General features: G+C 37.6%; 1 protein-coding gene across 5 annotated transcripts in view; it reads right to left on the minus strand.

Moving 5' to 3' along the window:
* LOC127505766 (60 kDa lysophospholipase-like) overlaps positions 1 to 18,807 on the minus strand; it is a 293,042-nt gene that overhangs the window by 269,655 nt on the left and 4,580 nt on the right. Inside the window, exons 1-2 of one of the 5 annotated variants that reach the window (XM_051881571.1) lie at positions 3,465 to 3,813; positions 671 to 800 (exon numbers count right to left, since the gene is read on the minus strand). In XM_051881571.1, coding sequence (XP_051737531.1) covers positions 671 to 800; positions 3,465 to 3,590 — 256 coding nt within the window. In that variant the 5' untranslated portion in view covers positions 3,591 to 3,813. Of the gene's footprint in view, positions 1 to 670; positions 801 to 1,053; positions 1,363 to 3,464; positions 3,825 to 13,583; positions 13,781 to 18,807 lie in introns of those variants that run through there. The other 4 variants (XM_051881572.1, XM_051881570.1, XM_051881573.1 and 1 more) reach the window with 4 other exon arrangements.

Consider the following 18,807-nt stretch of genomic DNA (forward strand, 5'->3'; position numbering starts at 1 on the left):
CTTGAATCCTTAATTTTATCATCTTAACCGGTTCTTCAATTAAAGCCTCAAAGCTCCTTAAGATTCCTTAAGGAGAAAAAGAAAAAAATAATTTATCTCTTGCATGGTTTTATTAGTGAACTGTTCTTTTTACAACACCGAACCACAATTACTTTAGTAAAATATACACTATTTTAATTAGCTACTTAAATTACGAAATTACGTTTTTACAAAAAGCGGATATTAAACGCATCTTCTGTCATTTGGAATACTCAAACAGTCTCATGAAACGATAAATATGCAAAGTGACAGCCTCTGTGAATTAGGCTAAATAATGTGAGGGTGTTGTTTTTTTTAAACGAACAGATGTTATGCTGGTAATACTCAATGTGAAAGTGTAACTAACTTCTTTTTTTTTTACTGATTGGTCTATAAAACAAAGTAATTCGGAAACTGCTCATTTTGTTTTGAAATTTTACACATCATAAAATAGGTATAGCATGCATTTTATCATTTTATAATTTAGATTACAACATAAGATAAAGTCTAGCTTTTTTATGCAATTTTCTGTGTGCAATATATCTATGAATCCTTATGATTCTATGAAAAACTGTGGCAGTGCTGTTCAATATTAGTTGTCTGTATGAACCCTCGTGCAGTCAGGTGTGAAAGCGCAGCTGATGGTGTTTACCGCCGTCATGCAAGATCATTCCAATGGTTCCGCCGGTGTTTATGACCAGGACCCTCGTCTCGGTGTCAGAACCTGCGCATTCTCTCCTTCGACCCTTTCCCTCGGCGCTTCGGCAGGGAGACTTCTGCGACTGAAACACATCAGGTTGATTTAACCTGTTACTCAGCGATGTCATGCTTGCTAAAGCCCAAAACTAACCAATAATTTCTTTGAGAGACAGCTCGTTGATTTTAAACATATTTGCAACTAACGTGCTATAGCCTAAATGAACTTATAGCTACTTTTACACTTTTATCAACACAATAGTATCATTATATCAGAACATTTCAGTAAAAAAGAAACCTTTGTCTTATCAAATCCAGTTATTTTTTTCAAAACCTTACCAGGAAATGCAAATCCATGTCTTTTTTTCGTAAGGATATGTGAATTCACGTGACTGTTGAAGATGATCGTGCAGACTTAAAATTTACTCTTTTATTTGTTGCAGACATGAAGTGAAACTTTGTTTAAGCCAATGAGGGCGCTGGACAACTGTCATGTGACTGCGAAATAAATGTATATGAAAAAATAACTTTTCTGCGAATTGCATAAGATCAAATTACTTAGTTACTGCTGTTGCAATAACACGACCTTTAGAAATTACATGGTCATCATAATCTTTTTTTTTTCCGTTTTTTTTTTTTTTTGTTATTTTTTATTTTTTTCGTGTTTTCTTTCCATCGTTATATTAAAAGTTGCTCAGATAACCCATGCGGCTGAGTTAGACATTGCTAATACTGTATCTCACATTAATAAAACACAAAATAGATGACGTTTAAAAATGCTGGGCTGTGATCACACTAAAATATTAACCAAAATTAAATTAAATCACACTAAAATATTGCTATGATAACAGAAGGCTACATCAACAGAAGTCATTTTGATTTAGCTTAAGTAAAAAAAAAAAAAAAAATCCTTACAAAATTAGGTTAGGCCTACCACTTTTTACAGAGTACGCTGATAAATTATTTATAACTTCTGAACCCAATGCAATATGTTCTAAGACAAGATATAAAACTCAACAAGTACAAGATATAAATCTCAACAAGTAGCAGCATAATGAAGCATTTTATAACTAGCGAAGCCAACTGTTACAGGTATAATAACCTTTCACTTCACTTCAAGATTAGATATAAATTTGAAGAAAGAATGCAACATGCCATTAGACAAAAATTAACTAAACTTGAAAATTGAAACATGCCGTTCTAAGCCAATCAGTCTATATAGGTTTCTTTCGATTTTTCCGAAATGCGACAATGAGTGCATGGTCTTGTTTGCAATAACATAGCTGCGTAGTTTTGTGAGGATTTGAACTTAAAATAAAGTTTAAACTCGTTTAAACTCTGCCCCTTTCTTGATTGCCAGCGGGTGCAAAGTACAACATGAAAGTGCAAGGCTGATGCTCCATGGTCGATTTTAACATCCATGAGAAGGCATTTTCATTTCGGTTGAAAGGACACAGCACAGCTCTCAGAATCTGAGGGTCGAAACGAAAATGCGCGTGCTCGGATGTGTGAATTCGGCGATAGATCGCGCGTCCGCTGATTCACGCAGGGGAACATAAACTTTCAACAAAACATTCAGGGAATTTACAACATTCTGATGAAAGGAAATATATAGGCCATGGCTAGACAGACATTTGAGAATGCATCGCTTGTCTGCTGAAAAAATTCTATTTTGTTGTGCCTCCCACTTGCCCAATTGCCCATATGGTTCCGCCTATGTCTGAACATACACACATGTAATATATACATATAATATATATATATATATATATACACACACACACATACACACACGTTCAGACATATAGGCTAAATCCGGCCCACATCTGGCACAAGAGGATTACACGAGGGCCAGATCTGGGCCGACATATGTTGCTGTCAGGGTGCTTGCTAGTTGGAACATACCATTTTTGTAAAATTAACTCTTGCTTTAGACCGCGTGTCCACTAAAGCGTTTTTAGCCAGCCGAAAACATAGGCGCTCTGCTGAAAACACCTATCTGTGAGCGCTTGAAGCACTTCGGCAGCGCAGGTTTTTTTTTTTTTTTTTTTTCTCGAATTGAGACAATTTGCTTGCTATAATATGGAATATTCGCGGAAGTGTTACTAGTATCTAATTTCACAGATTTGTTTTTGTACTGTTTCTATATATATATAAGAATGTGGCGGTTGGTCGGTGTTGTATTTGTCCCGCCCCTCCACTGTGATTGGACGGCTGGGTATAAAGTGACAGTGATGAGCACTGCATTTTACCCAAATTTGGACATTATTTAACTCGAGGCGACCGATAAAAATCGATGAGCGCTCAGCTCTTCAGCGTGAAATAGATGCTCAGCGCCTCCTGGCCTTTTAAAAACGCGGCGCTCCCATTAAAACAATTGTAAAAACACGCTAGCAGCGGCTTTGGTGGACATACGGCCTTACCGTGATTAATAAATAATATACTAGATTATTAATAACAAGAGTTAAAACAAATCAATAAATACAATAAATAGGACGAATAAAACCAACACATACATTTGCCTAAACATTTCCATAGCTAAAATGAGCGCTCCCATGCAGTTCGTGGTTTCATTAAGGCCACGCCCACTCAGCTAAAACAAATAAAACAGCAAACCCCACATACATATTATAAAATGCACAGGAACAGTAAGAACACAGTAAAACAGTGATGGAAGAAGGTCTCTCCATCACACATCCCACCCCTTAAAACTGAGAGTCAGAACACAGTCAGTCAGTGTGCACCCATACCCAGTGAGTCCGCTGGCACTCGGAACAATGCCCGTAGACCTCGATCATCGATCTAGGGCTCTCACCGCCCCTCCCGTGGTCGAGTCCTCCCTGGCCTCCCAGTCGTCCTCTCTGATGACGATCCATGCCAGCGAATGCCACTGGGTTATGCCGTCCTGCAGACTCATCAAAAGAGGTCAAAGTCTTGTGTCATAAAACTGTCCTGAGCAAACAAATCAGTTCGTGAGTGACGAACTTGAGCATCTCCCTCCTTTCCATTGGCAAAAACGGGAGCATTCCGTCGATTCTTCCTCGTACCATGGGTCGCATGTAGGCCTATCGTTTCACACCTCTGCGTTCTCTGGCTTGCTCAGTTCCACGCCATTTCCAGCGCTCGTCCGGACCGCGCCGATCCGTGTGCACCCTCGTCAGCCCGGCCAGACGTGCCGGTGCGTTCTCCCGGGCCTGGATCCCACCGCTGCCTCCTGGTGCGATAGAGACCCGAGCGGTCACCAGAGAATAACACCAAGATGTGAGAAACATGGCGATGCTGGCTTCCAAAAAGATGCTATTCAGCGGATGTGCAAATAAATATGGTTAAGAGAATAAAAACTGGTTATCAATAAAAACAGTCTAAAAACTAGAACTAAAACTGTAGAACAACTCTCATCTGCATCTGAGGACAGTTTCGGTGCGCCCAGACAGCGCTTCGGTAACCTCGTTCAAATCTCTAAAACCATGATCAGTCCTTCTTTCCTCCCATCCACTAATGACGACTGCCTTAAATACACACAGGGCCTACATTTAAACCACTTTAATACAGTCATTTGTCTGTTATTAAAACAGACATGTTGATCTGATCAGAAATAAAGTCAGTCTGGTTAGTAATAAGTGAAGCTGGTAATGCTGTTTGGGGAGTTGTTTAATCAGATCTTCAGAGATTTAATGTCTTTTATCTTCAGTTCATCTAACTTGGCTGAAGAAAGTTAGTTTGTGTTCTTATTTCTCTTTCTTTCAGTGCTTGTTCACAGCAGGTGTTTGAATGATTGAAAGAATGTTTCAGGAACATCATACAAACCTTTAAATAACATTCTACTAACATTAAGGAAACTGTACATTTTATGTTCTTGGAATGTCACAAATCAACGTTCCTACAATGTTGAATTTTTAATCAAAATTAATTTAATCAGAATTAATTTGAAAGAACGTTTGAGGAACATTATACCTTAAAAAAAAAACGTTCCTGTAACGTCAAGAAAACTGGACGTTTTTAATGTTCCCAGAACCAACTCCGAATATTTAGAGAACGTTCTTATAACAAAATTCTGTTAGCTGTGGAGGCTTCGTTTTTCTTTAATCACGTTTCTCTAAAAACAATAGGCACACCTGAGATCCTGCTGGCGCCCCTGATAAATAATACACAAGATGATTAATAACATGAGTTAAAACGAATCAATAAATAGGACAGATAAAAAGACATTTGCCCAAACATTTCCATAAAAAAAAAACTCCCATGTGGTTTCATTAAGGCCACGCCCACTCAGCTAAAACAAAAAATAAAACAGCAAATCCCAAATAAATATTATAAAATGCCTAGAAACAGTATGAACACAGTAAAAACAGTGAAGACAACTTCCAGGTCTCTCCATCACAACATCCTAATAATAAATACCAAATACCATGGTTAAACTATGGTTTGTGTAGCAAAACCATAGTTCAATTGTGGTAACCCTGGCTTAACTAGTAATGTTTTTGTTTTTATTTGTTGTAAAAGTATGGTTAATTTTTGTAAAAGCAGTAGCCTATGTGTGCATTGGTGCATTTCAGCATTTATAGGCCTAGTTTAAATGCGCGGTAAATGCCTCAAAGAAATTTTACCATGTTTAACGATGTTAAACGTTTATCTTAAACAACAATAAATGTGTGAATTACATACAATGTCAATGAAAAATGACACAATAGTGACTAACATATTTAATACAGATAAATGATCTTAAATGATCTCATTCTGATCTTATTCATTAGGTCTCAGAATCGTTGTCGATGATTTTCATTATCGATTATTATCGATTAGTTGTTGCAGCCCTATTTGTGATGTTTAATTATTTCAGACTTTTCGCTTAAGTTTCCTTTGTGACGATTCTGGAAAGTGCGTCATTGAAGACCTTGAGTTTCGTTTTGAGTGTAGTTACTTGATTTACGTGAAATATTGCGTTTATGGTGAAGAGAATGATCGCCCGTTATAGTTGCAATGATGCAGCATTTTCTGTTGTGCTGTTAGCGTTAATTGCATATTTATGTGGTTTTCTGTTAAGTTTATTTGCTTATTGTAGAACCACATTTGAGAGTCATACACATCAACAGGATAAATACTTAGTAATACACACATCCTAGACTTATATACTCCTGCAATTATCATCGCTGTGGATTCCTCATGCATCAGGGGACATGAGACTGCAGCTTAACGACCAGCTTCACGTTGTCATCCGGACAAATGATCAGTTAAAGAACTGTGGAGAATAACACGGACTGTTGCAATCGTTGCTTTCACTTCCTAACCGCAACATCTGTATCCTTGATCTGTTGAAATAATTCATTGTATTTATTTATTATTCTGCGCAGGCCTACGCTCTTCCTATATGTACTTTTTTTTTTTTTTTTTTTTTACATTTATGTGATCCTTTTGAAAATGAATATGTACGTAGGCTATGTGATTATTGCTATTCTTAAAGAGTAAATTAGTACAGCAATTGAGTGCTCTTCATTTCTCTCGTGGCCATTGGACATCAAATGTGGTAACCATAGCACCATAGGCCTAATAGTAATTGGTGCAGTACAGTTCCTTTCAAACAAAAAACTTTAAACAAGAATAAACAAACTGAAAACATGTCCATTAAAACTACATGGTCATCATAATTTGTGAATAACTGCAAAATTACCATAAACTAATGCTTACTTTACAGTTTTACAAAGAAAACTCTAAAAGACATATAGCTTAAATAATTTTGATTAAAAAAAAGGTCAAACAGTCTTGAGAGGAGCTTGTCAGCTCATGTTAATTTGCTTTATGAGTAACTCAAAATTGGTTTAAATCAAGTGATCTTAGACTCCTTCCCTCCAGGTAACAACCTTTCCAGGACCATATTTTCATAATTCTGACAACATACTGTATGGACATAAGAAAATCAATACTTACAAAAGACAAGACGTCTCTACTCTCATGTTTGATTATGGACCAATCCAGTTATACATATCAATAAATGTTCCCTTCAGTTTTATTTAATAAAGAATTATTTTAATCTTCTTGCATAACCTTTGTTATTGACCTAATTTCTAAGTCCTTCTACACTGTAAAAAAAATGATTTTATGGTGAAGTAAATACTACAGGAAAAACAAATGTAATTTTTACATGAAAAAGTTAGTTTAGGTAAGAATTAAAAAAACTAAATTCTATATTAGTACTCAATTTAAGCTTGTAGAAATTAAAGCGTAAATATCAACATAATAAAATTAAGTAAAACTACTCAACTTTTCTGATACTGGTGTTCCCATCATGCACTGGGCCTTGAATAATTAATGAGGTTGATTTTTCAGTTTTCCAGCTGTTTTTACACTGTTTTATCATTGCTTTTGTGGTTATGTTTTTTTAGTAACTTGCCATTTTGTGATATTTGGAGTTCATTTTCTACTCAAAATGCCACATTCACTCTCAAAACGATCCATCGAATGTTACCGTCATTGTGTATTGTGTACCAAGTACTAAGGTCTGTGTTCAGGTGCTGCATTACTTCTTATATGAAGATATATTATTTATTTAGATGTTTCTAAGTAAAGCATACACTTTAAAAGCATGGTTTAATTCAGTGTTATATTGTTTGAGTAAAATGTATTACAAAAGAAACTTCAACAAAGTAGAAGTTATTCAACCTTTTACTGGCCAAGTTTCTTTGGTAATTTTACATATCTTAGTTGAGTTACTTAATTCCATATTTGAAATTTACTTAAAAAATATGCGTGCAAAAACTTGCGAAAGAAAAATTAAGTAAAATTTACTTATTGTTTTTTTACAGTGTAATTGTGCAATAATTATGAGTCATTCAAAAGCATTTCTTTTTCAGGCGATGTATTAATATTAAATAATAATATTATTTAAAAAAAAAAAAAATGTTTTTCATGAACTGCTCAGTATTTATTAGAAGTAGTAATCCACAATCAAGTCCAAAAACAGGCAAAATGTAAAACCGTGCAGTGCAGTCCAAACAAAGATATCCATAACACAGGCAAACCGAACAAGAGAAAACACAACAAAACAGAGAAAACCGAAAAATCAAGGCCAGGGAAGCAGTGTAAACATTAACAAGACTGAGCAAAGAATGAGACAGAAACCAGGGTTTAAAAATGATGAGACTGATGAGGAAACAAGACACAGCTGTAGACAATCATGGCTGATTAGACCAGGCAGTGGGTTATGGGTAATGAAGTCCTTGATAGTGTGGTAATAGTCCAGGTTGGAGTGCCCTCTGGTGGCTATCAAGGGCAGTCTAGCTGGTGATTGTGACAATGTTCATGGATTGTGTCTGTTTTATACCCAGAGGAAGGCTTTCAAGCCGAAACCCGTTGGTAATTTTATTATTAAATATTCTCCTTACCACAAGTGTTAGCCTACTGGCTTCTCTTTTGGACCTTTGCAAAATGTGTAAACAATGCATACATTTAAACAAAACAAATTTACACCATTGTTCCTGAGAATCCTTTACCGAAGAACCAGTCCTTGGCCTCAGCCTCTTCTGTTCAGAGTATACAATGCAGCTGAACTGAACCAATGTCCAAAGTCCCCTGAATGCTACACACACACACAACAGTCTTCAGTTAACGTCATGACATGAGAATAAATAAAATTAATATAAACAAAGAAACAAAAACACACTTAATACCACAAATGTTAAAAAGAACAACTAATTATTAAATCAGCCTGATTGATCTCCAATAAAACCTATTACTGCCTTCTCCAATGCAGGCTTTAGGGTCAATATTTGTTTCATGTGCCTAAGTGACCTCGATTATTTGAAAGATTCAATTATTTTATTAAATAGTTTGGTTGTCAAGACACTAATGCAATTATTGATGCACCTATACTAAAAAAAAAAAATTAATAACAGCTAAGAAATTAACTTAAATGAAAAGTATGATATTAAAAGTATGAACTAAAAAACTAAAAAAACGTTTATATAAGTTTCTCAATATCTCTCCTAAGGAGTCTAGTTAAGCAGTTAATAATGAAGTGTTAGATAGCATTGTTAATGAACACTGGAAACATTATCGTAAGAGCCATTGTGTAAATGATTAGCAACAAAACAAATACCAGCCATGACACAAAAACTGGCAGTTATGACACCAAAATTTTAGATTGTCCTTTGTTGTTTGGTTAACATTAAAAATGCAGACAGTACCAGGATTATTAGGATGCTGTCACTTTAAGACCGAATGCACACACGGATCACACGTTTGGGTTTGCGCTCACTTAAGACACATAACTGACTATGTTTATAGGATACTCGCCGAGACAGGCGTTTAACATAATTTTGAGTGAATTTGTCCATTGAAGTGCAGAAAGGCATGAAAGAGAGCTCAACTTAGAGAAGCAGCTTTCAGCTCGCGCTTCGGATGTTAAACTTATGGAACGCCAAATGGGTCACATTTCGCCATTAACCAAACGCCTGGTGTCCAGAAAACGCCGTTATTTGCTGTGTTTTAGACGAAAAGACGCAGCAAAATACAGCGTTCTGTACTACAAGCGGTGTAAATGATGGCATAATATGGATAGCCAAGTGGCGAAATGAACGCCGTTTTGGATTGGATAAAAAAAAACGCAGATATTAATGGCGGTTCTGCAGTGAAAACGGCGTAATTTACGCCGCTTGTACTACAGATCGCCGTATTTTGCGGCGTCTTTTCATCTAAAATGCCACAAATAACAGCGTTTTCTGGAAACCAGGCGAACTTTTCACTCTTCTCAGTTGTACAGGGTAATGGAGAAATAGACAATACAAGCAATATACACATGCTGTTGAGAGAGAAAACAGCTACTGCTGCAATGAATGACATAGACAGAAAGGATAGGACAAACACCCCCCAAAACAGCAGATCTACCACCATGACATATGTTTATAGCCTTGCTAATCCTGATTCAACTCATCAGCCCATTATATACCTGAACTGCCTCAACTTATAGGGAGACATCCAAATGTGCAGTGTTTGGGTACTCAGGACCAAGACTGCACTGCATGTAGGCCTATGGTGTATCTAGCAAAGAAACAAAAACATTTTTAGATTGGATTAGGCAACTTCTCTGGGAATTTTAAGTTCCTAAAAATTATTTTCACTTGATGTTGCAAGGTTATAAAATGTCTAATAAAACCGCATGGTTATAATACTATGTGAATAACTGCCAAACATAGACCACTGTTACCACAGAGTGTAACCACAAATTTACACTTACTTGACAAATAACAGTTTTACAAAACTCTAAAGAATGATTCTGCCAGTCAGTTGCCATAGCTTAAATAAAAATTTAAGCTATGTCAACTATAAATATAAATAATAAATAAATATTTATATAAATATAAACATGTATATATATACAATTTATTAACATTAAATTGCATCAAAGTGAAAATCGCAATTGATAGCGCTACTCTTCACCACAATGGTAACACAAAATTCAATAATAGAAACTCCTCTAAATGTACAACTGCATAAACATTAACATAAACTACCAACATCTTTCCTTTTACTGAAAAAACATAAAATAACACTTAGTCCTTAAATTTACTTTCCTAATGCAGTCCCTTGCAAAGCATGCTGAGAACTACAGATCCACTGCCACATCCAATTTTGTGGTTGCCATTGTGGTGAAGAGTAGTGCTTACGCTGTGGACATTGAAAATTTTGTTTAGTACTGACATTTCTCTTTACTTAGTGGTTCATTATATAGTTTTTTGCATACTGATGTAGTACGAGTGGCATAAATGACGGCGTAATGTAGATAGCCGAATGGCGTTTTGGATTGGATCAAAAAACACCAATATTAACGGCGGTTCTGCAATGAAAACGCTGTCATTTACATTGCTTGTACTACAGACTGCCGTATTTTGCAGCGTCTTTTCGTCTAAGACGCTGCAAATAACGGCATTTTCTGGGCACCAGGCGTTTGGGTAATGGTGAAATTGTGACCCATTTGGCGTTCCATATAAACTTCCCACACAGCGTGCGAATAACAAATTCCCTTTCGCGTGTTCCACTTCCAGCCCTTGAATATTTACATTGGAAAGGCTGAAACTTTCGTGATAATGGCACTGACCCGTCAACTATATAGAGCGTAGTTCACGTTTGTTCACGTTCATGTTGTCGCAACGTTGCATTGTTAAAACAAAAAAAAAAAAGTTACTGGCTAATTGTTGACTGAAGCCTGATTTGACACCATTTCATTCACACGCCAACGCTGATTTTTACTCTTGGCGAGTGTTAATTTTAGGCCCTGTACTCACATCATTCCTGCATGATCATTGAGATCAAATTCTTCTTCTTTCAATTTAATGGCGGTTAGCAATCAAATTATTATGTGTGAACTGCCTCAACTTATAGGGAGACATCCAAATGTGCAGTGTTTGGGTACTCAGGACCAAGACTGCACTGCATGTAGGCCTATAGTGTATCTAGCAAAGAAACAAAAACATTTTTAGATTGGATTAGGCAACTTTTCTATGAATTTTAGGTTCCTAAAAATTGTCACTTGATGTTGCAAGGTTATAAAAAGTCTAATAAAACTACATGGTCATCATAATATGTGAACAACTGCCAAACATAAACTACTGTTACCACAGAGTGTAACCATGAACTTATGCTTACTTGACAGAAAACAGTTATATAACATAATAGATAACCAAACTCTAAAGATTGATTCCGCCAGTCAGTTGGCATAGTTTAAACACATACATATACACATATTTTATTTATATATATATATATATATATATATATATATATATATATATATATATATATATATATATATATATATATATATATATATATATATATATATATATATATATATATATATTATATATACACACACACACAATTTAATAACACATTAAATTGCATCAAAGTGAAAATAGCAATTGACAGCGCTACTCTTCACCACAATGGTAACAAAAATTCAGTAACAGAAACTCCTCTAAATGTACAACTGCATAAACATTAACCCCTTAACTGTCATGGTCCCGCTGGCCAGACGCCTCCCAACCAGCACACCCATGAAGGCCCCACATGGTTTAGCCCAGATGAAACACTGCTCAGTGTGAACACTACAGGTAACACTGAAACATGCTGGAGTTAATGAGATAATGAGCAGAATCACCTACTTCACCAAGAATCTGTGAATGGCTTGATCTGACAAAGTGCTTATGATTTATGGGAATTTAAAAAAAAAAAAACACTGGGTGGATTTTTATCATTATAGGGTGGTTACCGACCACCATGATGGTGGCATAATTTTTTTACCAATAAAACATCATCTAAACCTCTGTTAATTCTCAATAAGAGCTTCTGTAGACATATGACAGAAATAAAGTCAATCTGGTTAGTAATAAGTGAAGCTGTTTGTGGAGTTGTTTAGTCCTCCCCAGCTGAGATCTTAAAATATTTAATGTCTTTTATCTTCAGTTGATTTCATCTAAGGCTGTGGCTGGAAGTCAGTTGTAGTTCTTGTGTTTCTCTTTCCTTCAGTGATTCTGCTTGTTATCATCAGGTGTTCATCAGTAATGCTCAATCATAACTTAATAAATCTCATTAACTTGCTTCAGTGTTATTTTATGTAGAGTTGGACCATATGTTGTAGTAATTTCAGATATTAAGGGGCCATTGAAAGAGATGGTTGAAATGTGTAATAAAAATGAAGAGCACACAATTGTTGTCAGAATTTACAAAAGGTTAATTTTGATTTATGTGGCTCTTCAAATTGTGGATGGGACAAGATAGCTTCTGGAACAGCAGCCTAGGTAAATGGGAACAAATAGACTGGAGTCTGTTCAACAAGTAGATGGTAAGGACACAGCTGCAGAGAGAAAAACAGGAAGTGCTGATGCAGCTTTCCTCCAAAAGAGAAAGCTGGCATTTCTGTCAAATGATTTCAACATGGATAAAGACTGATTTTTGCAGGAAAAGTCGAAACTTTCAATTTATCCATATACTATTCAATATTATCATGCAATATTGTGGAAGAATTGAACAAAAGCCATACTGAGGAAGGGAGGGGAGAAAAAAAAAAAATATATATATTCAATGGAGCCCGTATTCCACACCACAACATGCCATTTGAGTGCCATCATAGGCTGATGACCCAATGCAACATCCCAAAAAGTTGACTAAAACTGACTAATGATCTAAACAGACTTTCATGCATTCCTTTGTGAATACAAGTGCTCAGTTTTCAATAATTACAAAAGACAGTTTAAAAATGTGTTAATTATCATATTAACTTAACATATTGTCAAGTATGAAAAAAAAAAAAAAAACCTCAGTACTTCACATTTGTACGTGAATACTTAAGAAATGTACTTCGTTACAGTCCACCACTGGTTATTTTGCAAATGAAACTAACAAAATTTATTGTCACAATATTCACACATGGTTGCTAACTATAGCTGGGTCCCATTTCAAAAGCTGCATTCGAAGGATTCGGACTGGTCTAGCCTATGGAGGACTGTTCTTGTCGTCATAGCAACAGTGACAGCTGCAGTTGACGAGTGACAGTAATGTTTGTACTGGACTTTTTTTTTATATTAAACTGCGTAAAAACAAAACTGGGTTGAAAACCTGTCTAAATATGTTCACCATTGTCCATTTATGCAAATAATAATGAATAATAGAATATATAAAATGGCATATTTTGGTTAGATAGGCCTAGCCTAACACTTGAACCACTTTATATAGCCTATATGTATTTCGTATTTTTTTCCATATGTATCATTAGATCATTCAAGTAAGTTGAAACCCAATACTTACATTTAAAAGTGTAATTTGGCAATTAAGGACACAGCCTCTGATATGGGATACAGCAAACCAGTTTAACTTACCTGGCTGTGGTCTTGGCTAAGCCTGAAATACATCACACGGGAGTGAAACATCCCCGCCATTTCCTCCGGTGAGGTATAAAAAAAACAAAAAAACAAATTCTGGATCCATAGTTATTTTCTATTTCATTATACCATGTAAGGATGGCAGCTCTCATCTCACACCATGCTAGGCAACACAAGCGGTAATCGGAATCGGAATCTGATGGCACAATTAGGAAATCCTGTTAAGGTTAGACCTTGGGGACGGAGCCAAGATAGTGTCCAATGTATTTTGTTGTTAGAGCTTGTATTCATTTTTCACACCCACTTAGGCAGAGGTGGGTAGAGTATCCAAAAACTGTACTCAAGTTAAAGTACTTATAGAAATATTTACTCAAAGTAAAAGTGAAAGTAATAATCTTAATAGTTACTTGAGTAAGAGTAAAGAAGTATCCAATGAAAAAACTACTCAAGTACCTAGTTACTTTGTATGTTATGTTGCCATTATATATATTATATATATATATACAGCAAGCCGTTTGGCTTTTATTCATTCTCAGGATATGAATTCTCTTGTTTTTCTTACCATAACAAACAGCTAGAGCAGTCAGAGAAACACTAACACTAAAACAGTCGAGAGTCAAACTGCCTAACTGAAGTAAGCACTGACCTCGATCATGGTGACATCAAACCAAACTTATTTTCAACAAATCATCGACATCTAAACCTCTGGTAATTCTCAATAACAACTTTTGTAGATGTATGTCAGAAATAAATTCAATCTGGTTAGTAATAAGTGAAGCTGGTAATGCTGTTTGTGATGTTTAATCAGATCTTGAGAGATTTAATGTCTTTTATCTTCAGTTGATTTCATCTAAGGCTGTGGCTGAAGTTGTAGTTCTTGTTGTTCCTCTGTCCTTCAGTGAGTCTGCTCGTTATCACTTAATTATCTCATTAACTCCAGGATGTTTCTGTGTTACATTTAACAGCCTGTAGTGTGCACACTGAGCAGTGTTCATTTCATCTGAAAAAAGGTGAAACTGTGGACAAAACCAGCTGGGCCCCAGTTAGACAGCCCAGATGACACCCATCTGTGCCCCACATAGCTGTGCTGGCTGGTCTGTAGGTCCACTTCCACTTCATCCAATGCTCAGAGTGAGAAACCACTTCAGACGAATCCGTGCGTGCAGGAACTGAACAAATCATTCAAACTGATTCGCGAAACAATTTAGACAGTTTTGCCAACTTGTTTGATCAAGACTCTGAACAGAATCGACTCAAAAGAGTGATTCATTTGTGAATGGGGCATCATTCATGAAAAAAAACAGACTTGCATGCTTGGAATAAACTACGCATTTCTTGTGTACAGTATTGCATTTAAAAGTAACGAGAGGAACGTCGCCCAACGTAGCAAAGTAAAAGTACAGATTTTTCATTAGAAATGTACTCAAGTTAAAGTAAAAGTACCCACATTTAAATCTACTCTAAAAAGTAAAAATTTTCCAAAAAAATCCTCAAGTAAATGTAACGAAATAAATGTACTTCGTTACTACCCACCTCTGCACTTAGGGTAACTCGATTTCTCATGGTGGAATATGGGACAGGATGGGTGGGCAACCCAGCAAACACAGAACTAACGTTCTGGGAATGTTACATTAATGTTAGAATAACGTTCTACAAACCAAAAACTAACATTCTGGGAATGTTACATTAACGTTAGAATAACATTCTACAAACCAAAGACAGCTAAGACAGCTTAATTGCTGGTGAAGCAAGCACCCACAAACATGGGAACTCGTTCAGATTGAAACGAGTTAAATTAGCAGAAAAAGACTGTAGAGTGCCCACATAACAGTCTACCTCAACACAATCCAACAAGCAGTGTACTCAGTAAAACACCTTTTACTCTTTAAGCAAGAAGAGTACAGACTTACACCATCATGTTCTGAAGGAGGCCAAAAAGAGGGCATACGACTCCAGACAGACACGTGGCGTCAGCTTGTGGCAGTGACTAAGCTCTAAGGGAGCCAAATATGATAACCAAACACTCCAGTGAGGTTAACTACTCAACCTGGGCTAAATCCAAATTCAACACATTCCAACAGGCAATGTACTCAGTAAAACACCTTTTACTCTCTAAGCAAGAGGAGTACAAACTACGCCACTCTGCTTTGAAAGAGGCCTGAACAGGGCCTACCATAGCAGAAAGACACAGGCGTCAGCCGGTGGCAGTGTTCCTAAGCTTCCAAATCTGAGAACAAAACTATCGAGTGAGGTTAACTCGACCTGAGCTAATTTCTGCCAGGCAATGTACTCAGTAAAAACACTTTTTACTCTTTAAAGCAAGAGGAGTACAGACCTACGCCATCATGTTCTTGAAGGAGGCCCAAACAAGGCCTGCGACTTCAGTAAGACACGTGGCATCAGCTCGTGGCAGTGTCTAAGTTCTAAGGGAGCAAAATGAAAACCAGACTATCCAGTGAGGTTAACTATTTAATCAACCTGAGCTTAAATCTGTCCCACACATTCCAACAGGCAATATACTCAGAAAACCACTTAACTCTTAAAACAAGAGGAGTACAAAGTACATCAACGTGCTCTGAAGGAGGCTCAAGCATGGCCTACTACTCCAGAAAACACAGGCGTCAGCCAGTGGCAGTGTCTAAGCTACAAGGGAGCGTAATCTGAGAACCAAACAATCAAGTGAGGTACCTAACTCAGCCTGAGCTTAACAGGAGCTTAATGAAAGCTAACAATGTTTCACTCAGCTTGAATTGTTAATTCAAGGGGTTCAGGGGAAAAGACTAATTTACAAAGAATGAAAGTTCTAGAAAAGTGGGGCCTAGCAACACTAGCATTCTCTTATTCACATAGTGATAAGGGGCCTGCTACCTGGGACAACGGCACCAGGGAGACTAGCAATAGCCTGCTACCTAGCTGCTATAATCTAGCACCTACACCAAAGAGGTAACGGGCCTTGGCCTGACAACTCTGATAAGAGGAGGCCAGAACTAGGAAACTACACTCTCTTCTGACAGGGGTAGTAATACATAGTGTGAAATGCTTCAGTATATCACCTAAACCCTAGTTCTAGCCTAGGCCAGCTATAGCTGTGGGCCTATAAGGCCACACATAAGCATAGATCTGCCTGGGCTTAAAAACTCAACCTCTAAAACTCTCAATATAGATGAGGCAACTCTGAAAACTCTAAAAACAAGAGCTCAGAGGAGCAACGCTCAACCCAAGCCAAACAATGTCAGGCGGCCCTGAAGGCCGACGCTTAACATAGATCTATCTGAAGTAAAAGAGTGATAATCTCTAATACAAACTCTAGCTATAACCAGAGGAGAAAGCTACTCTACCCATATGGTGGCTTTAAAGGTGGCCATAACCAACACAAAAATAACCAACCTAATGGGAACTTCAGGGCCCTAAATCCCCTTACTTTTTACTTTACACACCCAGGAAAAAGCTATACAGGAAGACTAAGGTCAACATATTTTAATATAAAAGTACATAAACCTACTTACTCCCTGCGGCTCGAAGAACAAAGACTTACCATCATAGAAGGATGGAATCTATGGTTCTTTCAAGCCTGAAAGAGCCCCTTCATTATCAAGCCAGAAGACGAGCCATCAGAAAAATATTCATCAGGGGCCCGGCCCTCAGCCTGAATGTAAGAAGTGCCTGGGTAAAATCAACCATTACTCAGGAGGTGGAAGAAGAGAGGAGAGGGTAGATGTAGCTACCCTCATGGAGAGGAAATCAATCACTGACGCTGCTGGCGTCTGTGATTGATCACCTCCCTCAGATCCTGCTTCTTCTTCCTGGAGTCCCGCCTTCTCTGGGACCTGCTCCGAGGAGGAGGTGGTGCCCAAGAGGCCGCACTGGACTTCTGGGCCTGTCTCCGATCCTCGAATCGGGACGGACCAGGACCTCCTGTCTGTCTGGGCCCAGGATCAGATCTGAGGGGTATGCAGGTTTTAAATGCTGCCGAGAGCACCTTCGCCTCTCTGAACTTTCCCACCACCGCCTCCACGGAGGTACCAGAAAGTTCAGAGGGCGAAACTGGTGCATCAAGGAGAAAGCCCTTTTTTTTCTCCCCGATGTCAGCCATGTTCAGCCACAGATGTCTCTCCATGGCCACCATTGCTGCCATCGGTCTTCCAACCGAGGCAGCAGTCTGTTTAGTGGCCCGGAGAGCTAGATCTGTGGTGCGGCGCAGCTCTTCTACTGCCTCAGGGGACAGACCTTGCCCCTGATCCAGATCCTTCAGCAGGTCAGCCTGGTAAGCTTGTAACACTGCCATAGTGTGTAAAGCAGCACCAGCCTGACCCGCTGTGCGTATGCCCTGCCATTCAAACGAGAAGTCATCTTAAGGGGCTTGGAAGGCAGGACCAGAACTTTCAGTGTCGGTTTCTCATGTTCAATGGAGTGACCTTGCATGGCTGATGACATAATGGCCTAACAAAATCCAAAGTTTAATTATATTTCACTGTAACAACATTGTATGAACTCTTGAACTCCACATGGGTGATAATAGCCGTTTTATTGTGTTCTGTTCATTTGGCGCAGACTTTTTTGGCCAGGTTGATCTCTCCAGGATCAACGTTCCCTACCCCTGTATTTTCGTCATAGGTTTATGACCACTTATATAAAGATCATATAACACGTCTACTATGAGTGATAGAACAGAACCATAATTTAAACTCACGGCAAACATAGGCTATTGCTGTTGTTTCTCTGCTAATGCATGTGGTCATCAAATTAATTAGGCTACTTAATGATATGACAACATGTAGGCCTACTACTGTTTTCATACCATTTCGTTCTCAGTGCTTCAGCGATCTCCGTGCAGTGTGTGCTGATGAGCCAATCACAGAGCTCTTCATCTAAAATTTTAGTGGAAAATGAATAGAATTGACTGCTCTTTATTAAGAAATATTAGGCAAACATGGAAATCTATCAGTATTTTCCCAAATGTGCACACTTTTGGCCTAAAAGACCTTGTTGCGCTCAAATGGAGCAGACCCACGGCGTTCACGTGACCGTTACCTAAAGGTGACGAAAATTCTGAACCTTTACAGAACATTAAGGTCGTTCCTAAAACGTCCTCTTTTGGTAATGAAGGTGCTGCAGTTCAAGGTTCCCGATATGAATTTAAGGGGACGTTCTACAGGTGCTGGTCATATAATTAGAATATCATCAAAAAGTTGATTTATTTCAATAATTCCATTCAAAAAGT

The sequence above is a fragment of the Ctenopharyngodon idella genome, chromosome 23 (assembly GCF_019924925.1).
Source record: "Ctenopharyngodon idella isolate HZGC_01 chromosome 23, HZGC01, whole genome shotgun sequence".
Classification (NCBI taxonomy): domain Eukaryota; kingdom Metazoa; phylum Chordata; class Actinopteri; order Cypriniformes; family Xenocyprididae; genus Ctenopharyngodon; species Ctenopharyngodon idella.